Source organism: Phodopus roborovskii, unplaced genomic scaffold (genome assembly GCF_943737965.1).
Source record: "Phodopus roborovskii unplaced genomic scaffold, PHOROB, whole genome shotgun sequence".
NCBI classification, from domain to species: Eukaryota; Metazoa; Chordata; class Mammalia; order Rodentia; family Cricetidae; genus Phodopus; species Phodopus roborovskii.
In genome coordinates, this window is record NW_026126418.1 from 51,227,796 (window position 1) to 51,255,565 (window position 27,770).

At 41.0% G+C, this 27,770-nt stretch overlaps 1 protein-coding gene across 1 annotated transcript in view; it reads left to right on the forward strand.

Annotated features, from left to right (window-relative positions):
* The first annotated feature begins 3,646 nt into the window (after nucleotides 1–3,646).
* The window catches only part of Neb (nebulin), a 178,569-nt gene continuing 154,445 nt past the window's right edge, over nucleotides 3,647–27,770 (forward strand). The window contains exons 1-16 of the mRNA XM_051183847.1: nucleotides 3,647–3,682; nucleotides 3,776–3,817; nucleotides 5,433–5,633; nucleotides 7,369–7,476; nucleotides 8,052–8,156; nucleotides 8,820–8,924; nucleotides 9,564–9,668; nucleotides 13,512–13,616; nucleotides 19,532–19,636; nucleotides 20,193–20,300; nucleotides 22,931–23,047; nucleotides 25,054–25,158; nucleotides 25,254–25,361; nucleotides 25,463–25,567; nucleotides 26,046–26,144; nucleotides 27,160–27,264. Of these exons, the coding sequence (XP_051039804.1) occupies nucleotides 3,647–3,682; nucleotides 3,776–3,817; nucleotides 5,433–5,633; nucleotides 7,369–7,476; nucleotides 8,052–8,156; nucleotides 8,820–8,924; nucleotides 9,564–9,668; nucleotides 13,512–13,616; nucleotides 19,532–19,636; nucleotides 20,193–20,300; nucleotides 22,931–23,047; nucleotides 25,054–25,158; nucleotides 25,254–25,361; nucleotides 25,463–25,567; nucleotides 26,046–26,144; nucleotides 27,160–27,264 (1,659 nt within the window). The remainder of the gene's footprint in view (nucleotides 3,683–3,775; nucleotides 3,818–5,432; nucleotides 5,634–7,368; nucleotides 7,477–8,051; nucleotides 8,157–8,819; nucleotides 8,925–9,563; nucleotides 9,669–13,511; nucleotides 13,617–19,531; nucleotides 19,637–20,192; nucleotides 20,301–22,930; nucleotides 23,048–25,053; nucleotides 25,159–25,253; nucleotides 25,362–25,462; nucleotides 25,568–26,045; nucleotides 26,145–27,159; nucleotides 27,265–27,770) is intronic.

Below are 27,770 nucleotides of genomic sequence, written 5' to 3' on the forward strand. Positions count from 1 at the left end.
TGAGTCCAACCTGCCTCACTCCCTTTTAAAACTTGAACTGAGTGAAGCCTGTATGGGTAGCAGTGCTCAGCACATCACTGGGGGAGTCGGGAGGGGAAAATGAAAGTCTTCATTTGTAGTCTGGTTGAATACCCCATAACCCACAAATATATATAATGGTGTTGCCTGGCTTGATTTTAAAACCCTTTTATGGTGTCCTAAGAAAATGCTAATATATTTTCATTTGTGTGGAATATGGAAAGTTTGTAGGTACCACTACTACTCTGGGAAAATGGCGGATGAGGAAGAATATGAAGAGGTGATCGAGGTAAGAAGGGAGCAAAGCATACATAGTGACAGCCGGAGCCAGTGGCTGAATCAGTCATTTGAAAAAACACATCAATTATAACTTCGTGAACAGTCACCATTAAAATACAAGAAAGGTGTGTTTTACATTCAGTTTCACAGGAAGTATGTAAGGCCTAGAAGTGAAAGGAAATGTCATTACTTTCCAGTTTTACTTTTTCTAAAATGCTCAAAAAACAAACAAGCAAACAAACAACCCTTACAAATGAACAACAATAAACAAACAAAAGCAGGTCGGTTTTGTCTTTTGAAACTGATTGCTTTTCCACTTCCCAATGCCCTGTGCATGTTTCCCAGCATCTGTACCAGCAGAGTGGGAATGGGCAACTTCTTGTTCTGCTTCAACTAATTGAATTGCATAGGGGGTTTGTGTTACACACAGGGACAGCCACTATGAGCCAGGTGTGTGCACATGTGTGTCTGCCCTCATAGACCCATGTATGCACTCAGGAAGGTCACAGCAACAGCTGGAGTTAGTTACCACCAACCCCATCATATTTAAGAAAATAAACAAGACTAGCTTTTGAAGACCACAGTGGCTGTCTTGAAAACATCCCCTCTGCTTCCACCCCCCAATCCCCACCTCCCGTCATCGGTGGCCACCTGGTAGTTTTACAGAATTGTGTGTGTCACATTTGTATCACATTGTTGTAATATCCATATTACTTTTCCTTATCAGATCTTGCCTTTAGCTTTATGTTCTAGAACAGCTAATCTGTGAATAGGTTGCTATGAAACTAAAAATGCCTAGAAAGTTTCAACTAACGATGATCTAAATGGATGGAAATCTTTGTTCATTTTTAATGCCTGCCCCCCCAAAAAATTCAAATAAAGGTGCCAAAATTTGCCCTTGCTAATCAGTCTTTATGTAAGCAAAGACAAATTTTTATTCACTAAATAAAATTACCTTTATTGCCGAAGCATATAAAAACTAGAATATATCTAGCAGATGTAGCATTTCATCTCTCTGGCTTATATGCTGGTGGCTACATCTTCTCATGGATAGTACCATCACTAATGAACTTTTTAATGTAAATTCCTAAAAGCCAGAACCCTCCCTATTAAACACACTATAAATTATGTTGTAATTATGATTAATTTCTTTCTTATTGTGACAATAAAAGGAACATTTCCAAGCCTGCATTTAAACTACCCCTTGCTTTTCTTAAATGCCCATGTGATCTTGGTCTTTGTGCTTAGTGTTGGCCTTGATTGAGTCAGAAGTGGAAGGGGCCATTTTAGGCATTCCCTCCTTGCCATTTTGTTCCCATTACTGCTTCTGGTCTGACCAGCAGGTGCCTTTCGGGAAGTATTGAACCCTCATATCTTTGGTCTCAGAAAAGATCACAAGAATGGGGAGGTGGCAGATTCAATAGAAGTGGCTCAAAAACAATAACCAGCCTAAATATCTCTTAGGGATCTTGGATACCAGAAATAAAATTTTGCTGGCACAAACAGAAATGAAGGAGAAAGAAGCAATAATCTACTGCCTAATTAGCAGCATACCTCTTTAAAAAAAATAGGATTTAGCATTCAAGTTAATGTCAAACACTTGGTCAAAGTTGCATTTTTTGTGAGCTTTTTTTCGACAATCAGTCTCCCAATTGTGAGATCCAGTAAAGGTGAAACCGTGTTGCCTAAAAAATCTGCTTCTTTTGGGATGCTAAGAAGATCTGAAATTGATGGGAATCATTCATTGTAGCTCAATATTTCTTTGCAGGCTCCTCAGGCTCTGTGTGACAAGGGGAGTGGCTCTGTTTGCCCTCGGTGTCAAACAATATTTCTTAAAGTGTCTGGATGGCCTTTGCTCTGTGCTGAAATCACAGGGGTAAAGGAACCCTCCTTTGTCCTGAGAGAGCATGTGGTGCCTATTGCTATGTGTAAAGACAGATACACACAAAAATTACATTTTAAATGGAAAATAAGTACAAGCTTAAGGGACATTAAGCGAGCTTTATATGGTTATAACTATGGTGACTAGACTAGATGGCCTGTGGCAATGAGAGCTTACTGAACCAAAGGCAAAAGGGAGTAGGGCACTGAAGAGAATTTTGCATCCGTGGACCCTTCCCTGTCCCCCATGCTTCAGTGTCAGCGTAAAAGAAAAGAAGTGTAAAATTCCGTGCTTCTTTTTGCATGAAAAAAATGAGCCAAGTGCTTCCTTTTTATCCCTCTCTTGTGTATGCTGACCTGCAGAAGCCATTCCCTCTGCTTGCCCAGCAAAGCTGGGTGAGGCTGGGACAGGATTCCACTCTCCTTAGGCATCAGAGACAAAATGTCAGCCAGTCCTCTCTGTATCTATTTATTGCTCGTGATGTCAAAGAACAAAACCAGAGTGGGTTTTGGATCCAGGCTTCAGGCCCAGTGGTAAACTCACTTTCCTGCATCCTCCAAGGGGCCTCTCCTTTCCCCTTCCTTCCCATGACCTTCATGAACTGTCACCTTAGTACCCCTCCTTCCTTCCCACAGCTAAGATTCCCCCAGTGCTGCAGTAGAGGCAGGCAGGCAGGCAAGTGCCAAACTGGGTGTAGGCTATACTTTACTAAAGGGGGCAGCCATCACTTCAGAGGGCTCTTAGTAGTCCGGGGGAGATGTGACTGTTATTATTGAAACTTTGCTCACAATGGGCTTCTGTTTTGTTTTATAATTAGTAAACAGTGAGTCCAATCATAGTTTTTCTTTGCACATACAGTACCCTTGAGAGATTATTACTGTGTTCACCTCTAAGCAGATTCTCTCAAATATTAGGGTGGTTAGTTTTTGTCAGCAAAATAGAGCCACTTGGGAAGAGGGAACCTCAACTGAGGAATTGCCTTCATCAGGTTATTTGGGAGTCAAGTCCTCAGGGCATTTTCTTGATTAATGATTGATGTGGCAGAGCCAGTCCTAGGCAGGTGGTCCTGAGTTATAAAAGAAAACAGTCCAAGAGATCATGAGATCATGACAGTGAACAGCCTTCCTCCATTGTGCTTGTTTCTGCTCCTGCTTAACTTCCTGCCCCAATTTCCCTCCAGGATGGACTGTCATGGGACATGTAAGCCAAATACATCCTTTCCTCCCTAAGTTGCTTTTAGTTAGATGTTTACCGCAGCAACAGAAGGCAAACTAGGACAAAAATTATAAGGGACAAATGTTTCTTGTCCTAGGAAAATGGCTTCCAGTGCTAAGAGGCACCTCAGACCCCTCCCCTTCCTGGAAATTTGCATCTTTTTCTTAGATCTGACATGTCCACTTTAGCTTCCTCAGCCTTCTAGAATGTGAAAAGGCCCTTACCTCCTTCCTCCCTGTAGATAGATAGTCCATGCCACCTCAGCCAGGGAAGCCAGGTTCAGTGGAAGTGGGTAGGGGAGTGAGGGGAGGTAGGGAAGGGGGTGGGTTGGCTATCAGCTGTTCTGTTTGTCACATTGACACTCCTGTGCTCTGTTTACAGTACTATACGGAGGAAACAGTTTATGAAGAGGTGCCAGGAGAGGTAAGACTCTGGCCCCACCTGGTTCTCATTAGAGAAGACCCTTTTTACCCTCTCATACTCCAGGATCCAGAAAGATAGCTGAAGCGAGCTCACTTAGGAGGCTCCCTTGCCTCCCTGTGCCCAGAAGCTGGTGGTAAAAGACCCCACATTTGACAGACTGATTCACTGTTTTTATGTTCTACTTCTCCAAGATGGCATGGGACATTTCCCTGCTGCCCATGTGGCTTACACACACACACACACACACACACACACACACACACACACACACATATATGATATGAATGAAGGTCATATTAGTGGCTGCCTCTCTCCTAGACTGCCACATGAGAATACCTCAGGCTTCTGATTAGCACAATCTAGCATTTTAGTGCATAGAGCTGTAACTTGTAAGGTAGGGTCTCTCCCATCAGGGTTACTGCTCCCAGTGACTTAGTGACATGCTACTTCAGGAATTCCTAGAGAAAGCAGTTTTGTAACAATTCCAATTTGGGGATCCTCCAGCTACGTGCTTTATTTTCTGTGTGGAGTTATTTCTCTTTGCGCCTGACTAATACTGGTAAAAGTGGCAAACTGAAGTTTGCTCCAAGAGCCTGTGGCTGGATTAAAAACTAGCCTGGTGGTTTGATTAGCTTCTCATGGTTAGTTATTCTTTAGTAGTAGTAGTAGATGGAGTGCAGTCAGTTACCGGGGGAACTGTAAGGCTTACAGTTGCCTCAGCATGTTTCTCTTTCCCACACTGATGCTAGAATTCTGCCCTTAGGACCAGAATCTTTGCCTTGAAGGGCATGATCTTAGTACATCGGAGCCTCTGCGGCTTTTCTTTCCTTGTGTATCTACCATGTTTCTAACCTTGGACTACGTTCAAACTTTGAATCTTAGTTTTTCCACTATAGCCTGCTGTAAGAAACAATGGTTTACCACCTACTGCATAGACAACACTGTTCAGAGGACAATTGCCCACTATGTTGGCATTGTCCTTGTCCCCAAGTGTGAAGGGCAATCTAGCTCACAGGAATGAATTAAGTCAAAAGACTAATACTTAGTATATTGATATGATTAGTTTTGTTTTTTTGTTTTGTTTTTTGTTTTGTCTCATCCTACAGAATGACTAATGCCTATAGAAAATGCAACTGTTCTTTCTTATTCCTTAAAAGAATATCAAGAATTTAAGCTTTATTTTTAATTACTCAATCTCTTTTGCTTTCTTTTGATCTAGACAACTTGAAAAGATTCCTTTTTTTTTTTTTTTCTTCTTTTAATGGTGCTGGTGGTTGAACATAGAGCCTTGTATATGCTAAGCTAACTAAGTGCTCTACCACTGAGCTATGGCCTAACCCTCACTTAAGAAGACATGATTAAGACTATCTTATATATGTTTCTGTAATACTCCCTTAAGGTATTTGATTAGCTCTCTGAAAATACAGTTTACACAATCAGTATCCAGGTTGATGTATGTTACATGTCTTCATATGGATGGACAGATGTAATATGCATCTTCGTGTTTTGGCTGGCTTTGTAAATGGAAAAGGAACACCAGGAAGGTCAGTGTTAGAATGGTATACACCAAGGTCATGGTATTAGGGCTTACTTCATAGATGCATTTCATTTTCAGACAATTACAGAAGTCTATGAAACTACGACGACAAGGACATCTGACTATGGGCAATCGGAAAGTTCCACACCAGTGCTGGTACAGCCACAACCAGAAAAACCGATGGAGCGGAAGAAGGTCGTCCGGAAGAAGGTGGACTCTTCCAAGTTCATGACCCCCTACATTAAGCACAGTCAGAAAATGCAGGACCTTTTTAGCCCGGTAAGTATTGAGCATCACTTCTTATGCTGGCTATATGATTGAGATGTTGCTGATCTTAACCAGCTCTGAGGTGCTGGCTAATTTTGTTTCTCAATCTTGTAGGAAACACAAATATTTTGTAGAAGTGTGTCTTTCATGTGTGACTGTGGAATTTTTGACTAATTCATCCATGCCATTGCAGCACTGGGACAAGCCCTTGTTGTTACTGAAATACATTCAGAAGTCAGATTATCAAACACCTACTGCATAGCCAATCCAGAGCAATGAAAACACAAACATGAATATTTTAATTCTTTACTGAAAGTCTGTTCACAGAAGCTAAGACACATAGTTAAACTGTGCTTGAGGGGAACAGCCTCATATAGGAGCCAGCAGGATAAAAGATAAGTGGTAACCAGTGAAGACCTTGTAATTCAGAAAACCAAGCTCAGGCTAAACTCATTTGAGACTGAGGAACAGGATGTTTGAGAGGAGCCCAGAGCCATGGGTTTTAACACAGCTATACAGTGTCATCTCCTACAGTATTTAACCTACTAGTACTCAAGGCATTCTTGTTTCACTGGTCCGAGGCTTGGGCCTGTGCTAATGGAGTTTTAAAAGCTGCCCAGGTGTTCTCAACCACACCTTAGATGGAGAATGATTGAAGAGTCAACGTTCTCTGCTTCTTAGTGTCCCATGACTTCCAGAGAGCTATCTATTTCAGTAGAGCTGATGTGTTGATTTCCATGGTAGGCTGAGTTCTGTCCAGGTAGCTTGATTACATGTTTTCCAGAGGCTTGAAGAGATACATAGTTACAGTTCAGGGGGACATTGCTTTGGGGGGGGGGCTAAAACTGTTGCCTAAAATTTCCATGTGGGGTTGACCTCTAAAGATGCAATTTTGGTGGTGTTAACTCCTAGAGATTATGGAGTAAATTTCTAATTTGGATCCTTGAATGATCTAACATGTAGGATTCTAAACAAGACTTTCTTGCCTCCTTCTCACTAGAGCATTCAATAAAGGCAAAATTATCTCATTAATTTATTGCCATGTGATCTCATTAATTCAGACATTATGAACCTAGAATTTCTGATATTCTGAGTGGAATGTTGGATGTTGGCACCCCTCTTCCCCAAGCTTGCCAGTGGTTAGTGTCTAAATCAGCAGTGTAATTTAGATTGTTAACTACTCACGAATATTCTTTAAGGCCTTGATAGTTATGAATGATGCCTATTATTACTAACGCAAGGATCCATTGTATAGCAGGCAGAAATAATAAATTTGCATACTGTTATAAAATATTCCATGATTCAAGTTTCCTATTAATTCAGCTGGCATCACAGCTGGGTAACCACTGCAGCTCAGCTGCAGCTTCTGAACTGAGTACTTTTGCATTGTGTTTGCAATTAAATCTTTTCAGAATTAACTCATTTTCTAGAATAATTGACATTCAGGATTCTGTATATGTGTGCAACCAAAAAAAAAAAAAAAAAAACATCAAGCGAATTATTTTAGGGCATATCCAAGACAATTGTCTGTAACAAGTCTCCAGGATCCTAGCATGTGAGGAGGAACAATTAACAAATCTATTTTAGTTTTTGCTGAGAAGGTATGGGGTATAATGAAAGCAGATGCAACTGATAATTGTTATTACTTGGAGGTTTAAAGAAAAACTGGGTGGTGATATGTGTGTTGTTTGAACTCTCTGCTGCTGTCTGGTCATATTCCAGACTAATAATATGGTATTCTTTTCAGAATAAATACAAAGAGAACTATGAGAAAGCAAAGGGACAGCCATATGCTATCACAAGTGATACTCCAGAACTTCGCAGAATCAAGAAAGTACAGGATCAACTCAGTGAGGTAGGTCTTATTCCTAAAGTAATAGAGAGAGGTATTGTGAAAACATGCACTGGAGAGGCAGAAGAAGGCATATCTCTGTGAGTTTGAGGCTATCCTGGTCTACAAAGTGAGTTCCAGGACAGCTAGGGCTGTTACACAGAGAAATTCTGTTTTGAAAAGGCAATAAGTACATGCCTAGTTCTAGGGTCCTAGGGCTCTAAGCATAGAGGTGTAAGTGGGGGGGGGGCTCAAATTACTCTGCGCAAATTCAGACATCTAAAGATGGCATTAGCCATGAACCATGTTTGCTACAAATGAACCCAGAGAGACTTTGAAAAGCTTGGTTTAGCTATCAAAGAGGATACTATTTTCTAACTATGTTCCAACTCATGGGACTCCTCCACATGGAATATAGTGAGTCTGAGAAGCCTCAGGCTAGAAATTCAGCCAACAGAGTAGACACATAGTACATGCAGGTGCTCTGTGGATCTTCCTAGCTAAAATGCTTGTGATGCAGACATACAGTCATGGAGTTACAACAGGCTTAGATTGTGTCTGTGCTTGTCATGAACTTCAGGCATGTGTTGTTTCTGCAGGTTAAGTATCGAATGGATGGAGATGTTGCTAAAACTATCTGTCATGTGGATGAAAAAGCAAAAGATATTGAACACGCAAAGAAAGTGTCGCAGCAAGTCAGCAAGGTGAGGCCATGTTATGGGTGGCACGGGGTTATTCAACAGCATGTGGACCACCCTTTGCTGTGCCTTAGAGGTGGATTGACAGCCACTGTCCTGCTCACAGAGGACTGAAGTGGCCTGTTGATGGATGGCTAGTGCTGGAATGAAGATTTCTTGACCTGCCTGAAGAGGCATTTGCTACTCTAATGGTGCATGGGGGGGGGGGGAGTGGTATGACCACGAAGAGCGTAGTCCGATGTCTATTTTTTAAGGAATTTATAAAGTGGGCAATTGTATGAAATTTTTCCAAATTTCCAATGTGTGCACCTAATTAAAAGAGCTCTAAAATATCATGCAAGTCAAAAGAAAATTGAATTAATTGGCTGATTGCAACCTTTGAAAGAAATCGATTGAAAATCAGAATCATAAGTTATTTTTCAAATTTAGGGTTTTGGTGTTTTTTTTTTTTTTTTTTTTTTTTTTTGCTTTGTTTTTGTGTATTTGTTTTTCCGTTAAAGCTTCTCACTGCTTAGAAGCTGTCCTAGGGTGTTGCCATGATCAGCGTTTTCCTGGTAACCCTTCAGCAGCAGCTTTTGTGTGAGACCACACCATCACTGTTTATCTGCTCTCCAAATCCTGCTGTCTGTAGTGGCATATCAAGCCACAGTCTGTCTGTTTTCTCTCTAGGTTTTATATAAGCAGAACTGGGAAGACACCAAGGATAAGTACCTGCTTCCTCCTGATGCCCCTGAACTTGTCCAAGCCATTAAGAACACAGCCATGTTCAGTAAGGTGAGGTCTAGCTCTTTCTAATGTCCCACTGCACACTCAGAGCCATGGTTGCTGAACTCTTGACAACTTGGAATGGTTTCTCCGTGTTTTGAGGAGTAGTCTTGGGACTTGTACAGGGCTAGGACTTGACCAGGAGGACCCTCAGATACCATTGAGGGGCACCCCTGGGCAGAATTGGTGAATGTCGCTGGAGAACCTGAGCTACCCTGTGTGTGGGAGCATAACATGGAGAGAATTAAGACATACCCAGAACTGATGAGGGAATTGATGAAGCAGTTAAAAAAAATTAGTTATGCTTTGGGTGCTCCTGGCTGTCACTCTAATTAGAAGTTTGTTTTATAACAGAAATTGGGGAAAATACTTCCTATTCCTTAGGCAGGAGGCAGATAAAGTCACAGACAGAAGGCAATGTCTAAAGTTAAGATGTTTTTTCAGAAGTAAGACAAGCTACTAAAAAAATAGTATGAATTGGATGGAAAGGGGGAAATTGTGAATGTCACTGATGTTGGCTTGCACCTTGCTCTTGGTGCCTTCTGTCATCAAAAAAAAAAAAAAAAAAGCTCAAATTATGTATTTCCTCTAAGTATGGTTTGTTATCTCACTGAGTTTTTGTTTTGTTTTGTTTTTTTTCTGATTTAGAAACTGTACACTGAAGACTGGGAAGCAGACAAAGGTTTGTTTTATCCCTATAATGACAGTCCGGAACTGAGGAGAGTCGCCCAGGCCCAGAAAGCACTTAGTGATGTAAGTGAAATATACTTGGTACCATCTGAATGTGGGGTTGGAAAAGCCTGGGCCAGGTCTTAGGTCCTTAAAAAAGGATTCAATGTCATTATTGCAGAGGACTACATCCAGAACCCAAATTTATTATATGTATTTATATTAGTTATCGTTTATACTTTATATTAGACACAACTTAGCCCAGTTCTTCTTCCTTCATGTAATGAACCTAAGTTCCCATCAGTAGTAGCAGAGTCTAGACTTTAATCCCAGGACTAGTATTCTTCCCACCAAACCATGTCTCATTTTCTGCCTTGGCTCTGCTAAAGTTGTGTTGTAACACTGGAGTGGTTTTTGTTTTTTTTTTTTTTTTTTTTAACAGCCACAGGAATGGCATCCCTCCCCTTGCAAATTTACTAAGCAAATGCTGTCACATACTGTAACTTAGCTCTAGCCTACCATCTAAGTCAAGTCTGAGTGGGATGTTTCTCTCCTCTGCTTGGGGACTCTGGAAACCTGAGACAGCCTGGCAATACCTTATGAAGCGTCTAAGTAATAAATAGCTATTTATTGAAAGTTTAATATATATGAATATTTCCCAGGATGTGAAAGTTTAATCTTTTCCCTTATTATAATATTATCATACAGGCAGGATGAAAGTATTATATGTCAAACAAAAATAAAAAGCAGAATTGTCTAGTGATTTCTATGAGGACACACACACACACACACTCACACTTACACACACACACACACATTTCAGGTGCAGAGAGCTCCCGATCAAAAGGAAAGAGTGACATGGGTCTGGGGTGTTAGCGAACAATGGAAGTGGGTGTGCCTCATTTGCCAGGTGCTTACTAAATTGCTAGAGCAGGACTTTAAGAGTCAGCCTGACATAAAAGTGTGGGCATTTTTGTCAGCATGAACTGCAAATGAGGAAAACAATGAGCTAGAATCTGGAGGAACTCAGTATAGTGACTTGGATCAAGAAAAAAATTAGAAATCTTGAATATTCGTAGAGTCCAATTTAGCAGTGTAGGTGGAGCAAAGGAAAAGGAGAGAATCCCATGATAGTAAGTGTTACGTGTTAATGACATTGGATATTGGAGACAAAGGAGAGAATGGAGTGATAGCATTTATTGCCACATACAGGTTGTCTGGATGCTTAAATGTGTGCACTGTGGAGAAAGAAACTTGAAATAATAGGGAAAACATTTGGATCAAGACATTCTACGGATAAAGTAGAGATTGGGAGTATAAGATCGCCATGGTGTAAGGTCAGGATAAAAATTTAAAGTTTAAAAATCATCAGAATAAAGGCGATAGCTGAAGACAAGAAATGAGGGAAACTGAAAAGTATATGGTCAAGGGCATGTGGACACTCAACTGCAGGCCACCTAGAAAGGAGCCAGCACAAGATGAGGAACAGAGAAGCTGAGGGGGAATCTGGAAATGCCATATCATGTAGGCCTAGGGAGAGGTGTCTCTCTCAACTCCTCCATTACCCATGATATAAGGATTAAGAATTGTCTCCACACCACTTAAAGTTAGCTCTGCCTTTAAGATATCACAATAATGGGTTCTGTACAGAAACCCACAGAGACAGCTGACCTAAACAAGGGGGAGTTAATGGGTCCCAGACTGATAGCTGGAAAACCAGCATTGGACTGACTCAGACCCCCTGAAGGCCTGGGTAGTCTAAGGGACCTCTTACAGTGGAACCAGGATGTATCCTTAGTGTACAAAAGGACTTTGGGAACACATTCCCCATGGAGGGACACTCCCTTAATAGAGGCCCAGCACTTACTCCAAATGACTTGACAGATTTTGTTGACCCCTCCTGGAAGGCACCATCCTCCCTGTGGAGTGGGGAGGGAATGGGATGGGAGGGGGACATAGGAGGGAGGGAGGGAGGGAGAGGGAACTGGGATTGTTATGTAAAATAAGAAAGATAGATAAATAAATAAAGATACACAATAATGACTACAAGAAAGAACTTACATCAATGGAGAAAATCTCCACTCCACAGGGCTTGGCAGTTGGGGAATAGCTTTTATTTTTGTTGCTGACCAAGTATGTGCCAAGTATCTCATTACTAGTGTGACTATTAATACTATTGTTAGCAATATGAGCTATTACAGTCACTAGCCCAGAGACCAGAGCAAGCTGTTGTCTGTAGAACATACCACTATGTGGGCGCATAGCCTTCAAGCCAGGAGCTTATGTTGTTCTCTCTGTACCTTATATTTACATCTCCTAAATACTATTTATCATGTTTTCCTGCTACCTAAATACAGGCAGAACCGTTTGCAGAGACTAAGGATGTCTTTAGACTGATACGGAGTGCAGAATTTTAAGTAGACAGAACTCTGAGCATGGCTCCTGGAAAACAAGGACTTGGTGATCTGTTTTCTCAGACACTTTTTGACGGGCCGTCATACTTAATAAGCATTTGTCCTGTTTGAATGCAACTTTCTCCCTAAGGACTTTCCCTAAGTCTTGGAAAACTCTACTTGCCCTTTACCTAAAATAAAGCTTAATTTAAGGCATTTAAATTAAGCAGGGGAGTTAGTATATATTATGTGATTTTTAAAAAAAATCTTTTATAGCACAGTTAATTTGATGATTTTCATGAAAGCTGTTGTTACAGACACTAGGTCAATGTTATTCAGAGATATGCTTAGACCCAGTTAAGTATAACATGATTATGATCTTGAAATGAGTCAGTTCCTTTTTATTATAAATAAGAATGCTGTCATGTTGAAGAAAAGGTGTTTTGTGATAGAAGAGTTGGGAAGATGACATTTGGTCCAGACTTTTGCTAGAGTCAGTCACTAACCCCTCCCTGTAGTTAGAAGATCCAAGAAGGCAGGAAGGAAGGAGAGAAGGGATGAAGAGGGTTCATGATTGATGCATACCAGACGGTTTAATCTGATAGAAGCTTTTATAGGCTGGAAGGAAGGAGCAGTAAGGAGGGAGAAAATGAAGCTTTGACACATAGCAGGGACAATGATGGAGCTTGGAACAAAAGGCAAGTGAGGGAATGTCAAAGAGCTCAGGAGCCATGCCCTGTGAGGGCTGCTGCTTCTTGGAGCCAGAGCAGAAGGACAAGAATAAATTGTAAGTGTAAAGCCCCCTCCTTTCTCTAGAAAAGAGAAAATCAAGAATAGCATCGAGTTGACTGAGGACTTACACAAGTGTTAAAGTTGAGACCTACTTCCAAAATCTGAACACATCATGGAATGTTCAAGTTTCTCTGAAGACAAAGTGGCAATTGGACATCATACAGTCATAGAGTGTTAGACATACAGCCCCAGGCAAGTCACAGTTCACAGAGCAGAAAACTGGGTCGATGGCCTATAGAGTTCAAATTAGGTGTTTTGGCTTGAAGACTTACTCCCATAAACCTTGTTTATAATCCCTTTTTAACACCACTGACAATGTTAGCACTGACCCATCAGTAAATGTGTGTCATTTTCCTTGGTACCACTCAGCACCCTGGGCAAGAGACTAGAAGAACCAGAAGTTGTGAAGTAGGTACGAGGGAAAGACAAGGTGAAGCGCTGAGGATGCTAGTGACAGGGAAACTTGCCCTTACCAAGGGTGGCATGAAGACAGATGCAAAGCAACAGGTCTAGGACCAAGAATTCTTGAGAAAAGAGAAGACTCAAAAGGAATAGAAATGAATAACAGTCCTGAGAGGCAGGGCATGCAAGCCAGAAGAGTCATGGCTAGACTGCGTACGACAATTAAACACCAAGAGAGAGAACATTGGCATTGTTAAAAATGCAGACAAATGAATGGAACATGAAAAACAGGGTTCGTTTTCAAATGCTTATGGGTATTCCTGCCTATTGTTTTTATCAGATTGCCTACAAGAAAGGACTCACTGAACAGCAAACTCAGTTTACATCCCTGCCTGATCCTCCAGATGTAGAATTTGCCAAGAAAGTAACCAGCCAAGTAAGCAAGGTACGTACATAGAGATGGACCCTGTCTCTCTTGGAAGCCTACTCAGTTTTTTTCAGCCATTTGGGAAAGAAACCAATGGTGAACTTGAAGAAGAACACAAACACTAGGGTTATTTTTACATACCCCCCCCCAATTAAAAAAAAAAAAACTTTTATACCAAAAAACAGCACATGTGCCAACAGCATAAATGATGTCAGTGGTCAACCAACTTGATGACTCAGTGAGTTTTAAATGTCACGGTCACCTCTTGATAAGACAGCATATGGCTTAGTGCCACTTGACATTTTAATTTCTGAGACAGAATTGTAGGTCATGGACTAACTCTGCCCTTCTGTAGAGGCTGTGGTTTAACTCGTGGGTGGGGTGAGCTGCTGCAGTTTCTACCCTCACATTCGCAGTCAGACTTGAACACAGTCTGAGAGACTGTGAGTGTGCTCTCAGACACAGCTCAGTGGGCAGTGGTGGGGCCAGCACTTTAGAGTTTTGAAGCCCTAACAAGCTGCTTCTTTTGTCTATATTTAGCCAAACAAAGTAGCTCAGAAGGATGCAGCTGTGGCAAGGAATGTGGAGAGACAAGTGTTTGGCTGGTATATAGGAGGAGCTAAACTAAGTCCTATTGTAAATTGATCCAGTCTGGAACCTGGCTGGTTTGGGGGATTTTTGCTTCTCTCTCTCTCTCTCTCTCTCTCTCTCTCTCTCTCTCTCTCTCTCTCTCTCTCTCTCTCTCTCTCTCTCTCTCTCCCCCTCCCTCTCTCTCTCTCCCTCTCCCCCTCCCCCTTCCCCTTCCCCTCCCCCCCTCTCTCTCTCCCCTGTCTGAAAGTTGACTCAGTTTGGTCTTCTGCTTCAAGTTTGAAGTTCAGGGTTTTTAGTTTTTGTTTTTGATAGAGTTGGGTTCTTTAATAGAGGAAGAGAAAGAAAAGATATAAATGAGTCAATTCTGCAGTGTTTTTAGCTTCTCATTTTGCAGAATATTTGATGTAAAACCCAGGGGCTGGGTAAGAATAGTAAAATTAATGAGAAAATACTAACAACCCTATTTCCCCCAAGGCTGAACAGAGATTAACTGGAGGACTGTGCATAATGGAATGGCTCCTGGGTGTGTTCATAGCAGAAAAGAAAGAAAAACAGAAACAGAAAGATAGTTTAACTCTGGGAGAAATTGTTTTTAAGTAATAGTTTAAAATTAACATATTTTTTGATTTTTACTTAAGCTCTTTTTTATCTAATTTGAGCATAGTGTGGAGATTTGAAAGTGATTTTTAAGTATCAAACTTCTCTGTAGTAACTCATCCCAACAATTTAGGCTTGCAAACAACACTCAAATCATGCTTCTCAGGGTGGCAGAACTTACACAGACCTGAAAATTGAGTACTTCAAATGTGGCTTAAAAACTCCAAGAATATTAGTGGATTTGTACTCCTACAATAAAATATAATATGCAGAGTCTCCTAAACAGCAGGCTTTGGCTTCTCAAAGTCCCAGAAAATGGAAAGTCAAAATGAAGTGCCATCACTTTAGGAGCTAAGGATCCAGCATGTGAATGAATGGGAAGGGAACATGATGTATCCATTTCCCTAACACGTCTCACACATGAGAAATATATACTGGATTTTAAGTGAAATAAAAAAGAATGTAAAAATTACTCATCAGTTTTACTGCATGTGTTAAGAAAAATGGCTTCTGGGATAGTTTCATGTTGGGTATAGTGGACTGCACATTCTTGTTGAATAGGGTAACACACTGTTCGGTATGCGGAAAAAGTTGTCAACCTGGGTTTGACCTTGTAGAATAATATGAGCTGAGGGAGAATGGCTGCAGATGAAGGTCATTGGATTTGGCCACAGTGACATAATTTATCCTAGTCTGACCCTGATTCCAAGTACTCCATGTCTATTGTGCATCAAAAATGCCAGCCTGTCTAAAGAGAAGTATTATGCATGGTAGCCAGTCCATCCAGAAACCAGGCATCCAACCACAGAAGCCCAAGCAGTCAAGGGCTACTTCTCTATGGTGACCCCTCAAGTCTTGTTCCCTGTCAAGCTACTTGAATCCTCATTTCAATATCACCATCCTCTTTTACCCCCAAGGAGGTAAAAATGTCTCTTTCATTGTCCCATGTTCAGACATTTAAACTCTTGGCATATCCTTGCCAACTGTGTCTTCCATATCCATTGTTTGTCTTATGGCTTCCTGTTTGACTAGTAAAGATCACATATTGGCAATGCCTTGTTGACTTTACATTCTCTTTCTAAGCCTTCCTTATTACCCTTTTCAGAGTTTATTTTCTTGCCTTTTCTTTGTCAAAATCTTGAGCTTCATGACAGCACCCTTTCCAGGCTGAGGTGTGCTATGTGGCTGTAAGTGGGCTGGATGAGGAGAGTTGCTCTTATGACAGATACTCCAGATGTGGGAACAGGCTCATTATGACCAGGAAAGTGGGCTCTGCACACAACATTGGAAAGTCTCTTTTGTTTCTCTGTGCCTTATTGTTTCTCTAAAGTAATTTCCAGAGGAAGCTAGAATGTTTTTATATACATCTTGCAGTGACACATTGTTAAATAGCATGGAGCCTGGATCTTCTGAAATCTTCTATTGCATAGAATTAGGGAGACTGCTATGAATTTCACCATAAGGCATTTTATCAAGTCATGAAAGCAACTCTGGACCAACTGTGGCCAATAAAAAAAAATCCAGTCAAGATGCCCCACATGCTCTGGAAGATATTTTCTCTGTGAATGGAACTAACAGGTGGCTCAGTATTAAGCTACTTAGAAAAGAAGAGATGTGATTAACTGAACTCATGTTTTTTTCCATTTGATAACCACATAAAAGCTGCAGGTGCCAGTCTGGAAAGTAGAAAATGAAGCCATGAGTTTTAAGTAAGACAGCAAGGAGTCTAAGCTATAGCCCAGTGCTCTCTGCTGACTGATGAGTAGTAAGGCCTATGGTTCAGGGAAGCAACCACTGTGTCTACTAGCATGTGGTCCCCTCCCCTGACAAAGTCTATTCAGAGCTTTGAGCCGACCCAATATACTTTCCTCTGTTAAATGAAAGTTCCATGCAAAGTTCAATCACATCCTTCCTCCAGGCTGTCACTGATCAACTCCAGGTGCACAGTAGGAGGGAAGTTTAAGGAAAAAGGTCAGAATCAGACAAAGTTGGATGTTGGACTCTTGATATAGGGGAGTCTGCCTATGGATACTGCCTGCCTTTTCACCTACTCTTCCAGTTAAAAGCCTGTCCCTTTAACATCCTTGCTACCTGCATATGAAGGGCAACAAGAGTACCCTCCTCAGCAGTTAGCCAGCTACAGCTACCTCTACTCCCATGAAGTGGGACCCCATACCATCATAGGAGGACTTGGGAGTAGACTGTGAGTGATCAGTCCCCATCCAGACCTGTTACAGGAGGAAATAGCAAGCTTTTGTCCCCGGAGGGTCAGAAGGGAGGAAGGACATTGAATGAGGCATCTGGGTACACTGCTCTTCTTAAAAATCCATTTCTCTCTTTGTTGTGGAAATCATACCCTCCTTAATAAAGCCATATACACAGTACCTATTTCTCTGTAATAGCCCAAGTGTTGGCCAGTAAGAGTTTATTGGCTGTTTTTCAATGTGATATTACAAAGATCTCTGTATCTTGGCTTTAGAATGCACCAGGTCTAATTCCTTTGCTCAAAGTCCTGAGCTTCCTGGGTTTTTCTGATTGGAGGCACAGAACTCCATGAAGACTTTGATGCTGGAAGATCGAAAGCTGAGTTGAGGGTGCATCAAGAACTTCTGAAGTCCTGCTTTGTTCTTTACGTTTTAGTTCTGGGTGTTTTATCGTTTGGTTTGGTTTTGTTTTTTTTTTTTTTTTTTTTTTTTTTTGAGACAGAGACTATGAAACCCAGGCTGGTTTTGGTAAGATTCCTTCGCCCCAGACTTCCAAAATGATTTCTTTTTTAAAGGCTATCTGCTACCATGTCCAAATTGAACTTCTGAAGTTTTAATATTTAAGGGTATTTTATTAATTTATGAGACTCTTACAAAGTCTATTCCCAAAAAGATTAGAAGTACTCTACAGGCAATCTTGGCAAGTCCCCAAGTGCAGGTTGAAGTTTTATCCCACAAGCCACTCCCAAGTAACCAACACAGACTAAATATTAATTATAAATGCTTAGTCAATAGCTTAGTCTTACTACTAGCTAATTCTTATACTTAATTTTTTCCCCAACCTGTATTTCTTATCTATGCTTTTCCATGTGGCTTGGTACCTTTTCTCAGTACACTATGACCATCTTTCTTTTTGTGTCTGCTGGTGATTCTTCTGACTCCACCCTTCTTCACCATAGCATCCTTAGTTTGGTTGCCCTACCTATACTTCCTGCCTGGTTATTGGCCAATCAGCTTTTTATTAAACCAATCCAAGTACCAAATTTTTACAGTGTACAAGATTATTCCACAGTGCCCAAATCAACTAATTCATTTCAATTTTGTACTGGGGACTTAATTGAACAGAGAATGTGTCTTAGTTAGGATTTCTATTGCTTTGAAGGGACACCATGGCCATGCCAATTCTTAATAAAGGAAGCATTTAATTTGGGGGCTGGCTTATAGTTTCAGAGTTTTAGGCTACTATCATCATGATGGGAAGCATAGTGACATGCAGGCAGATAGGGTGTTGGAGAGTTTTATATCTGGGTTGGTAGACAGCAGGAAGAGAGTGACACTGGGCCTGGTTTGAGATTCTGAAACCTCAAAGCCCACCCCCAGTGACAGACTTGCTCCAACAAAGTCACACTTCCTCCAATAAGACCACATCTTCCTATGAGCCTACAGGGGCCATTTTCATTTAAACCATCACAAGAGGGTAGTTAAGTCAGTAGTCTAATTCAGATTTTGTCATTCTGTTTTATCTGTTGAAGTAGGATCTTTCCATGTAGCCCAGGCTGGCTTGATCTCAAGATCCTCGTGCATCTGTCTCCCCAGTATACAAGGCAGATCTGAGTCTCAGCAGGATTCACTTTCTCTGTCTGTCTCTCTCTCTCCCTCTCTTGTTTCACATTTTTCTCCAGTTTTTTTAAATGATAATAGCTGTTGTAATTATAACTATTACATCATACGTTTGTTTAGTGTCATAGATACACAAAGCATTTTTAACATATGGTCTTGCTTCGTCTTTCTAGCAGTGTTCTGTGTAAAAAATACAGCCCTTGGGCTGAGAGACTTGAAGTGCTGATGCACTAAGTCAAACCTTTGGTAATGACAGTGTCAAATCATAGAGATCTAAAATGGACTGCTATAAAAGGTGCTGCTAATAACAAATAACTAGCATATTCACCATTGCATTGTGAAGACAGGAATTGGGACATTTAGGAGAAAGATGTACTTCCTTTTACTCTGACGCATAGGTTCTGTACAGTAAAACTTGTGCTAATGGTAAACGAAAAGGAAGGGCTTTATATTTCTATGAAGGATGTATTGGAAGTATAGGTACATACAAGCCACCTGAGATTCAATGATGATGTCCTTAGCATTGCTCTATGAGACAAAGAATTGTTCTAACCCTGCTCTAGCTTTGCCTCGTGGGTCTAGACACGGGGTTGACTAGGTTAATTTTGTTCCAAGAACACATGGGCCAAGATATTTCACAATAACATAATGTGTCAGTTGCGAGGAAACTTCTATACACCACATTTTAGACTAGATTCTGAGTCTCTAAAGTCAGCAAGGACAGTCCTCTCCTTGTCTCTCTCTATTCCCTTAAGTCATCTTTATTGCTGGGTAATGTGACTACACTACAAGATTACTTGGAGATAATTTATTGAGGGCCTAACATAAACCTGATAAAGACATTTAATATCAGACTATTACTCAGTTCCTACTTGGTCAACTCTTAGATTTTGTTTTCATTTCTTTTATTTCTGCCCCCAGCAAAAATATAAAGAAGACTATGAAAAGAAAGTCAAAGGAAAATGGAGTGAGACGCCTTGCTTTGAAATTGCAACAGCCAGAATGAACGCTGATAATCTCAGCTCAGTAAGTAAGGAATGAGGGCCAGATGTCCTGGAAGGAGACACCTTTCTTTGACAACTTCCCACTACTTGCAATATCTCAAGGAACTCTAGAATGCTAGATATTATTTTGACTGTGTTCCATGATTTCTGCCTCAATTTTTGTAGGAACAATGTGGTAAGACCCTCTTACAAATTACAAAGTGCAGTTAGCATGAGTTTAAAAGGCTCTTTTTAGTTTATGCTTTGCCTGCTGAACAAAATTGAATGTGTATAACATTGACTGATTGGATTTCTTTTCGCTGGAACACAGAAGTCTAATACCTTTTCATCCCTCTGCTCTGGCTTTCCAGAGCTCTTTCTCAGTGGCTCAGAAAGGCTATGTTTTCCAAGTCTGTTCTAATTGTCCAGATCTCAGTTAAGCTGGTAAACATTTTGGCAGTGCCAACACATTCTCCAACTGTAACCTGACTGACCTAAGCCAAGGCGGGTGGGTACAGACACGAGGGGTCGGCCCAGTCCCCTCTGGTCTGGTAGCTTGTCTCCACTGTTCTCCAGTCAGTGTCTTTTCTGTCTCACAGAGGAAGTATCAGGAAGACTTCGAGAACTTGAAAGATCAGATCTACTTCATGCAGACTGAAACACCTGAGTATAAAATGAATAAACAGGCTGGAATTGCAGCTAGCAAGGTATAAGTGAAGACATTTTCCCATTTCTTCATGTCTTTAATGGGGTGAACTTCTAACTCTGGCTCTCATATATAATGGAAAAGGTGGTGGGTAGATTCTTAGAGAAATTACTGAAGTTGAGACCAGTGGAAAGTAGAATGCCTAAAAACAGCTTTTTACAAAAGAAAATTATGTTTGAACTACAGTAAGAACCTTCACAGTAATGCCTAATCACCATTTTTTTGATTTCACCGAAAAGGGTGATCATCTCAGCTAGCCGAGCTTCCATCAGGGGAAAAAAAAAAAAAATTGGCCGCTTTATATGAACCTGCATGCCTCACACTCAACACTGTCACTGTGTTGCATTCTTACTGATGGGTGAAAAACATAGTCACAAATGAGACCACAAGTCCATGGATGTCTTAATTTGCCCTGTGGAGTGACTTTGATAAGTGGGTTATGCTTTAACATTTTTAAGTGGTATGGGTTTTATTAAAAGCATAGACTTTAAGGTCAAGTAAACTTGTCTGATCATTGCCTCTTCCAGAGCCCTGGTCCTGCCAGAGGAGAGGAAGAAGGAACTTAGAAAGCATAAGACAAGTTGAGCGTTGGTGCATGCCTTTAATTCTAGCACTAAGGAGGCAGAGGCAGGTGGATCTCTGTGAGTTCCAGGCCAGTCTAGTCTACAGAGCAAGTTCCAGAACAGGCTTCAAAGCCACAAAGAGAAGCCCTGTCTCAGGAAAAAAACAAAAAGCAAGCAAACAAACAAACAAACACTGGTGTTTTGGTTTAAGTTACCAGTAGGGCAAGGGATAAGAAATAGGAAGGAGAAATAACTGCCAAAGGATCCAATGTGAGAAATGAGAGAAAACTTTCCATCCAAGCAGCTCATTGGATGAGTTACCCTTGAAGGAAACAGACAGGGATGATTACAGAGGGAAGGCGATTCTTAGTGAAATAGGGGTTCAGTTTTAAACATGTTAGATTTCAGGTGCTTTTTAAATGCTCAGGTGGAAATAACAAGTCAGTCGGTTGACTGTATGAGTCTGGAGGTTCAAAAAATGTTTTTGGGAATTTTATATAAAACTGGAGGACATTAGTGTGTGGAAAGTAATGTCATGAGACTGGGCAGCACAAAGGAAGTAGGATTGGCATCAGCTCCACCAACTTAACCCTGGCATACCCCCAGGTGAGACACAACACAGTTGATAGATAGCAGGAGTGTGTACAGCCGGTAAAGGGGGAGAATGGAGTTGTCATTTGTGCCAAGGGTTTCCACCTGCTTTTTCTAATGCAGAGTTGTTGGCAGCCCAAAGAACAAGTTGATTGAGTTTTTGTGGAGAGGTCTCATGACTGAATAATAAAAGAAGAAACCACTGAAGGTCAGGGTATATTAAGCTCTTTCAATAATTTTCCCCAAAAGAAAAGAAAATGGATGGTAGCTGATGGAAAAGACAGTGATAGGAATATTTTAATACAGAACACACAATTCCATACTGCTATACCAATGGAAAGATTCAATAGAGAGATAACACTGAATTGATGCTGAGACAAAACTACTAGATTGATGCCTTTGAAGGAGGGGAGATATGGTCTGTAAGAGGAGGGATGACATTGTTATAAGCCCAGTTCTTCCATATGACAGATGCAGGGGGCACGGTAGGATTTGTGAATGTCCTTTCTGCTCAATTTTGTTTTGCGATGGAGTATAATTCCATGACGTAGAAACATTGTTCAGGTCTCCCGTGCCTATTGGACATATAGAGTAGCCCCTGTGGTACTCCAGATAGGCAGTAGAGTTGACGCATCTGGATTTGGGTTCTGTATCACCTGTCATTGTCTGCTAAGCTGACTGACCAGGTTTTGTAAGGCACGTAGAAGTAGTGAAGTATTTAGGATTCTTCAGACCTCAATGGTTATTCTTCCCAAAATTAAAGTCAGACTGGAGATCATGGTCCGACTCAAGAGCATGCTGTAATGCTCACTGTGGACATGTTCCTTATCAGAGTTTTTAGTTTCCCAAACCCCAAACTTATAGCTTCTGCTGTGGTTGAGATTTAAAGTTACAAGGTGGAAAAGGAGAGGAAAGCTGAGGTTGCCACTGTTTTCATCCCAGCTGGCTCCTTTTTCTCCTGCCTGTATGTTAAGTGTGTGCTCGTTCAATGCATGGCTATAGGAAAGGCATAAAAGCAGAACTGATGGCACTCCTAGCTTCTTGTCTTTAAGATGTACAGGCAGATGGCAGCTGGAAGTTACAAGCTGAGTGAAGGTTCTACAAGAGTCGACATCTGGGGCACAACATGCAGTCATTATGTGTGTTTCTTTCTTTCTCCCAATATTTGTGTCTTTCTCCTTTCGAGGACAGAGACCATATGTTGTTCTTTTTTGTGTTTTCCCCAGAGCCAGGCACATAATCAACTCCCTCTGATATTTTTGAATGAATAAATGAATGAGAAGAAAGAATTTCTTGGAAATTCATGCAGTTTCTGCACTGCTGCTATGAGTTACTATGGGTATTGTGGTTATAAAATGTCAAGCTGCCATTTTTCTAAAGGGGAAATTGATTTGTGGAACCATGTCATAGTTGCCATGACAGAGACAAGGACAAAAATAACCTGTAGGTTACTTTATTATTTTATTTCATCCCACAGGTAAAATACAAAGAAGACTATGAGAAGAATAAAGGGAAAGCAGACTATAACGTACTTCCTGCGTCAGAGAACCCACTGCTCAGGCAGCTGAAGGCAGCAGGAAATGTCCTCAGTGATGTAAGTCAACCCTCTTCACAAATGTTTTTTTTCAAACTTTAACTTCGAGAGTGATGGGGTCATTCTCCTTGTGCAATACCTGTATTTCCGTGTAGCTTTGCTAATGTTTTAAGGTTATGGAGGAGGACTTACAGCAGAACTGACTAGCCATAGATGGCCGAGTACTCCTAAACATGCCTTATTGTCTGCAGTGCGGTGAGTGCAAATGGTAGGGAAGTCCTGCCTGCTTAGAAGTTTCTGGTATCTGGGCCTCCTTGTGGGCACAGAGCACATGTGCTGAGCTTCTGAACAAGCAAAAGGAGACTTTCAGAAACAGAACTAACACGTGTCATCTCCAGACACTGAACTCAGAGAATACCCCTTGACCTGTTCCCTGTCTGCTTCTACCTGGAGAATTGTTAAAAACCCCAAGTAAGCTCTTGCAATTGAAATAGATAAAGTAAGGCAGAGCCTGGTATTAGAAGACTGAAGGCCCAAGATCAGTGTACTGATACCATTAAAGCACACATACGCATGCACTGGCACACACACACACACACACACACACACACACACACACACACACACACAGAGTCACTCTTTCTCTCTCACACACAGTCATTCTCTCTCTCTCTCACACACATATACACACACACATACTCACACTCACACATACATACACACATGTTCAACACACATGAAATATACACATACACAATGAATGCAGGCTAAAATGTGTGATCACCTGAGGCTTTATAGGGCCAGATTATATGAAACTTTTCCAAGATTCAAAGATTTTACATAAATCTCTGAATAGGTTAGTTAACGTTTCTCTACCCTTGAACTAAGTCAACATGTTGGAGAATGTGTGCGTGTGTCTGGGGAGTGGGAGGGCAAGGGATAGGGTGTTAATTCGTCTGTTCAAATCGCTCTGTTGAAACCTCAATACTAAACGCTTCTGTTTCCCGGTTAAAGGGCATGTTTACCAAACAAACCATCAGACTCAAATCTACTGTTGCTAGAAACAGAAATGAATATATGAAAAGGGATCAGATTATTGATGTTTTGAAAACCCACCATGAAAAGGTGGTGACACTATTTTATCAGCAGTGCAGTTGAGACCAGTCATTGATTGACTTTTGTTGTTTTAAGGCTAAATATAAATGCTAACGGGCCCCAGACTGATAGCTGGGAATCCAGCATGGGACTGACTCAAACCCTCTGAACATGGGTCTCAGCTAGAAGGCCTGAGCAGTCTAAGGGATCTCAGACGGTGGAATCAGGATGTATTCCTGGTGCACAAAAGAACCTTGCAGACACATCCCCCATGGAGGGATATTCCCTTAACCTACAGACAGGAGAGAAGTCCTAGTCCCTACTTCAAATGACTTGACAGATCTACATGACCCCACCTGGATGGCATTGCCCTACATGTGGAGGGGGGGGGAGAGGAGAATGGTCGGGATGCATGTGAGGGGGAGAGAGGGAAAAAAGGGAGGGGGGAAAGGAGAGAGGGGGAACTGGGATCAATATGTAAAATTTAAATAAATAAATAAATAAATATGCTAGCAGTGAAGGAGAGTTAGTGATGACCCATGCGTGCTTCAAGTTCTCAAATGGGTCTTATTTTTTAAGCCTAATTGTTTGTTTTTTTTTCAACTTTTTTATGTTGTTTGAAAAATAACAAAGCTAAATAGCCTGCTGTTATCATAGCCTCTGTGTACCTGGGGCACAGTGAGTGAGAGTAAGTATGAGAGAGAGACAATGAGCAGCTCAGAAACATGGGCCTGCTCCCAAGGCTCAGCTAGAGATAGCATGCTGGCTTCTTAAGTTTTTTAAAATGTTAGAAATTCAGGTTTTACAATCATTGCTAATAATACCATGACACCAAGCGCTTGACTGTCAGTTTCTAAGGTAGTTGGCGGATGGTTTCTTCTTCTTTTGTCTGATGTTGGAAAATATGAGCGTTATAATCAGCGTGGGAGTTCCAGGGTCTATTTTAAGTGATTTTTAACCCCCTTTGACAGAAACTATACAAGGAAAACTATGAAAAGACAAAGGCCAAGAGCATAAATTACTGCGAGACCCCCAAGTTTCAGCTTGATACAATACTCCAGAACTTCAGTAGTGATGTAAGTGATCCATACCATTACCCGTTCCCTTTAAAAGCTCTCTTATTTAATAAACCACTGGTCAATTAATAAATGAAGTGCAATTTGTCTTTCAGACTAAATACAAAGATTCCTACCTGAAGAATATTTTGGGACACTATGTAGGCAGCTTTGAAGACCCATATCACACACATTGTATGAAAGTGACAGCTCAAAACAGTGACGTAAGTCCTAAGGCTATTGTTTTCACTTCCTAAATAGGATGTTGTAGTTTCAGGAATAAAGCCATGATTGGATCCTTACATCTGATCATTTCCCCTCACAGAAAAACTACCGAGCAGAGTATGAAGAGGACAGAGGCAAAGGCTTCTTCCCCCAGACCATTACCCAGGAGTATGAAGCAATCAAGAAGCTGGACCAGTGTAAAGATGTGCGTTCACAAAGTGAACTTGTGACAAAGCCACCCCTCCTCTTTCAGACCACACCCTTCCTGCTTCATTTTCAGTGGTCCAGATGGTACTACCCTTTGTGGCATCTAGAGGCCAAGATACTTTTAAAATGTTGACCACTTTACAAATGTGTTTTAGCAAGGCACTTGTAAGAAGCAACCTCTATTTCATAGAAGGTATACTTCTGTCTCTGCTGGCATTCTGTGTCTCAAGAACTGATTCTAGCTCATTGCTGTGAGGAGTTGTCAGAAATCTGAAGACATGGGGCTGATTCTTCCTATTCATAGAAGAAGATCTCTCTGACAAATCACAATCCAGCTAAAAACAAGCACAATCAATGTTTTTTTCACCCCCAGTTTCTTTGGGGTGGGATGGAACAGGTTCTTCATTCTTGGCTCATAGGCTCATACCCTGGGCCTCACAGACACCACTAAACCAAACATCTTTGTTCCCTCACAGCATACCTACAAAGTCCACCCAGATAAGACCAAGTTCACTCAAGTTACCGACTCACCTGTCCTCTTGCAAGCTCAGGTCAATTCCAAACAGCTGAGTGACGTAAGTTCTTCTAAATATCTGGGGAAGCAGTTATGGGTGTGTGTGTGTGTGTGTGTGTGTGTGTGTGTGTGTGTGTATTTGATTGAATTTATTAGAAAACCATTACATTTTAGTGTATGCTTATATATTTGTAATCACTTAAAATATTTTCTTATCTGGATGGACTGAATCTTTTCAAGTAGACAACATTTAGTATAGTTGTTCATCCAAGGAGACCAGTGTAGCTTCAAAGTATTGAAAAGTGCACAAATTCTAAATTTAGACAAAACTGGATTCAATTCCAGCTTCTTGTGACAAGGTATTCAAGTGACTTCATCTTTCTATGCCTCATTCTCTTACATAATTCGTACATGTTTGAAAATTAACATGATAAGAAATGTATTTCAAGTATGCAGTCTGTGGCCCAGGCCATATATATAACGTATGGGCTTCTCTCTGCCAAATAACTTTGTAGAAAAATGGAAACCTAGAGATCAATATTATTATCTGAGCTTTCAGTATGGATTTCCAAGCTTGCATTGGTCTAAAAAATAAAAATAAAAAATGGCCCCAAAAATGTCAGTTCAACTGCCCACTGAAGTAAGCATAATATTTGCAAGGTGACACTTAACAAAGGGATCTTCAGTAAGTGACCTCAGCAAGGAAAAGGAAGCCAGGACATTGTGTCTGAACCAAAAGGGGCCAATTGTGTAAGGCATGGAGAGGAATGTGTGTGATGAGCCACCTCATTCTGTCATCTACTGTAGTGGAGGACATGGTAACTATGATGGATATGGTCAAAGCTGACAAGGGTCCAGGACACAGATTCAGTAATGCAGAGTGACTTTGCTAAGCTCTTGCCCTCATGATCTTTGTAAGTTATTTCATAAAATGTCTGAAGGAGGTTTTGTATTTGGTAAATCTTTTTCTTCTGAACTTAATGATCCTCTCTCTCCCCCCACCCTCTCTCTCTCTCTTTCTCTCCCTCTCCCCCACCCCTGTCTCTCTGCCCCATACCCTGCTTCCTTCTCTTTAGCTAAATTACAAAGCCAAACATGAAAGTGAAAAATTCAAGTGTCATATACCTCCAGATGCTCCTGCCTTTATCCAGCACAGAGTCAATGCCTATAACCTGAGTGATGTAAGTACCTCATGGACTACACCATATGCGTGGCACATTGACAGACATGCACCTACTTTTGAGTTACTTCATTGTAGTTCACTACTTCAATATTGAAGATAGGAAGAACCATTAACATTTGTGGCGTGTTTCTACCTTTCTGTCAATGTACCCTTTAAGCTGGTCTTGTTAATCCCTACTGCCTCTGTGTAGTCAATTTGTACGTAGCTTCATTTGGTTGGTAGTAACATTAATGTTTCTAAACAGCCTCTAAAACGTCACCATGTATGTATATTTCATTGTAAATTTTAATGTTAGATCTGTTAGCAGCATTTATGTATACTATGCTGTAATTCAATTTTCCTAGTGTATGATCTTTTTTCAGAAATGGTTTCCTATATTCCCCAAGCCTACAGTGTCCCTTTTTACAGAAATTAGACTTGTTTCTATGTGTAAGAAAGCTTATGCTATGGGTCTAAAGGGCAGAAGGCCATGAATCCATTGCCAGCTTTATTGTCGAAATTTAA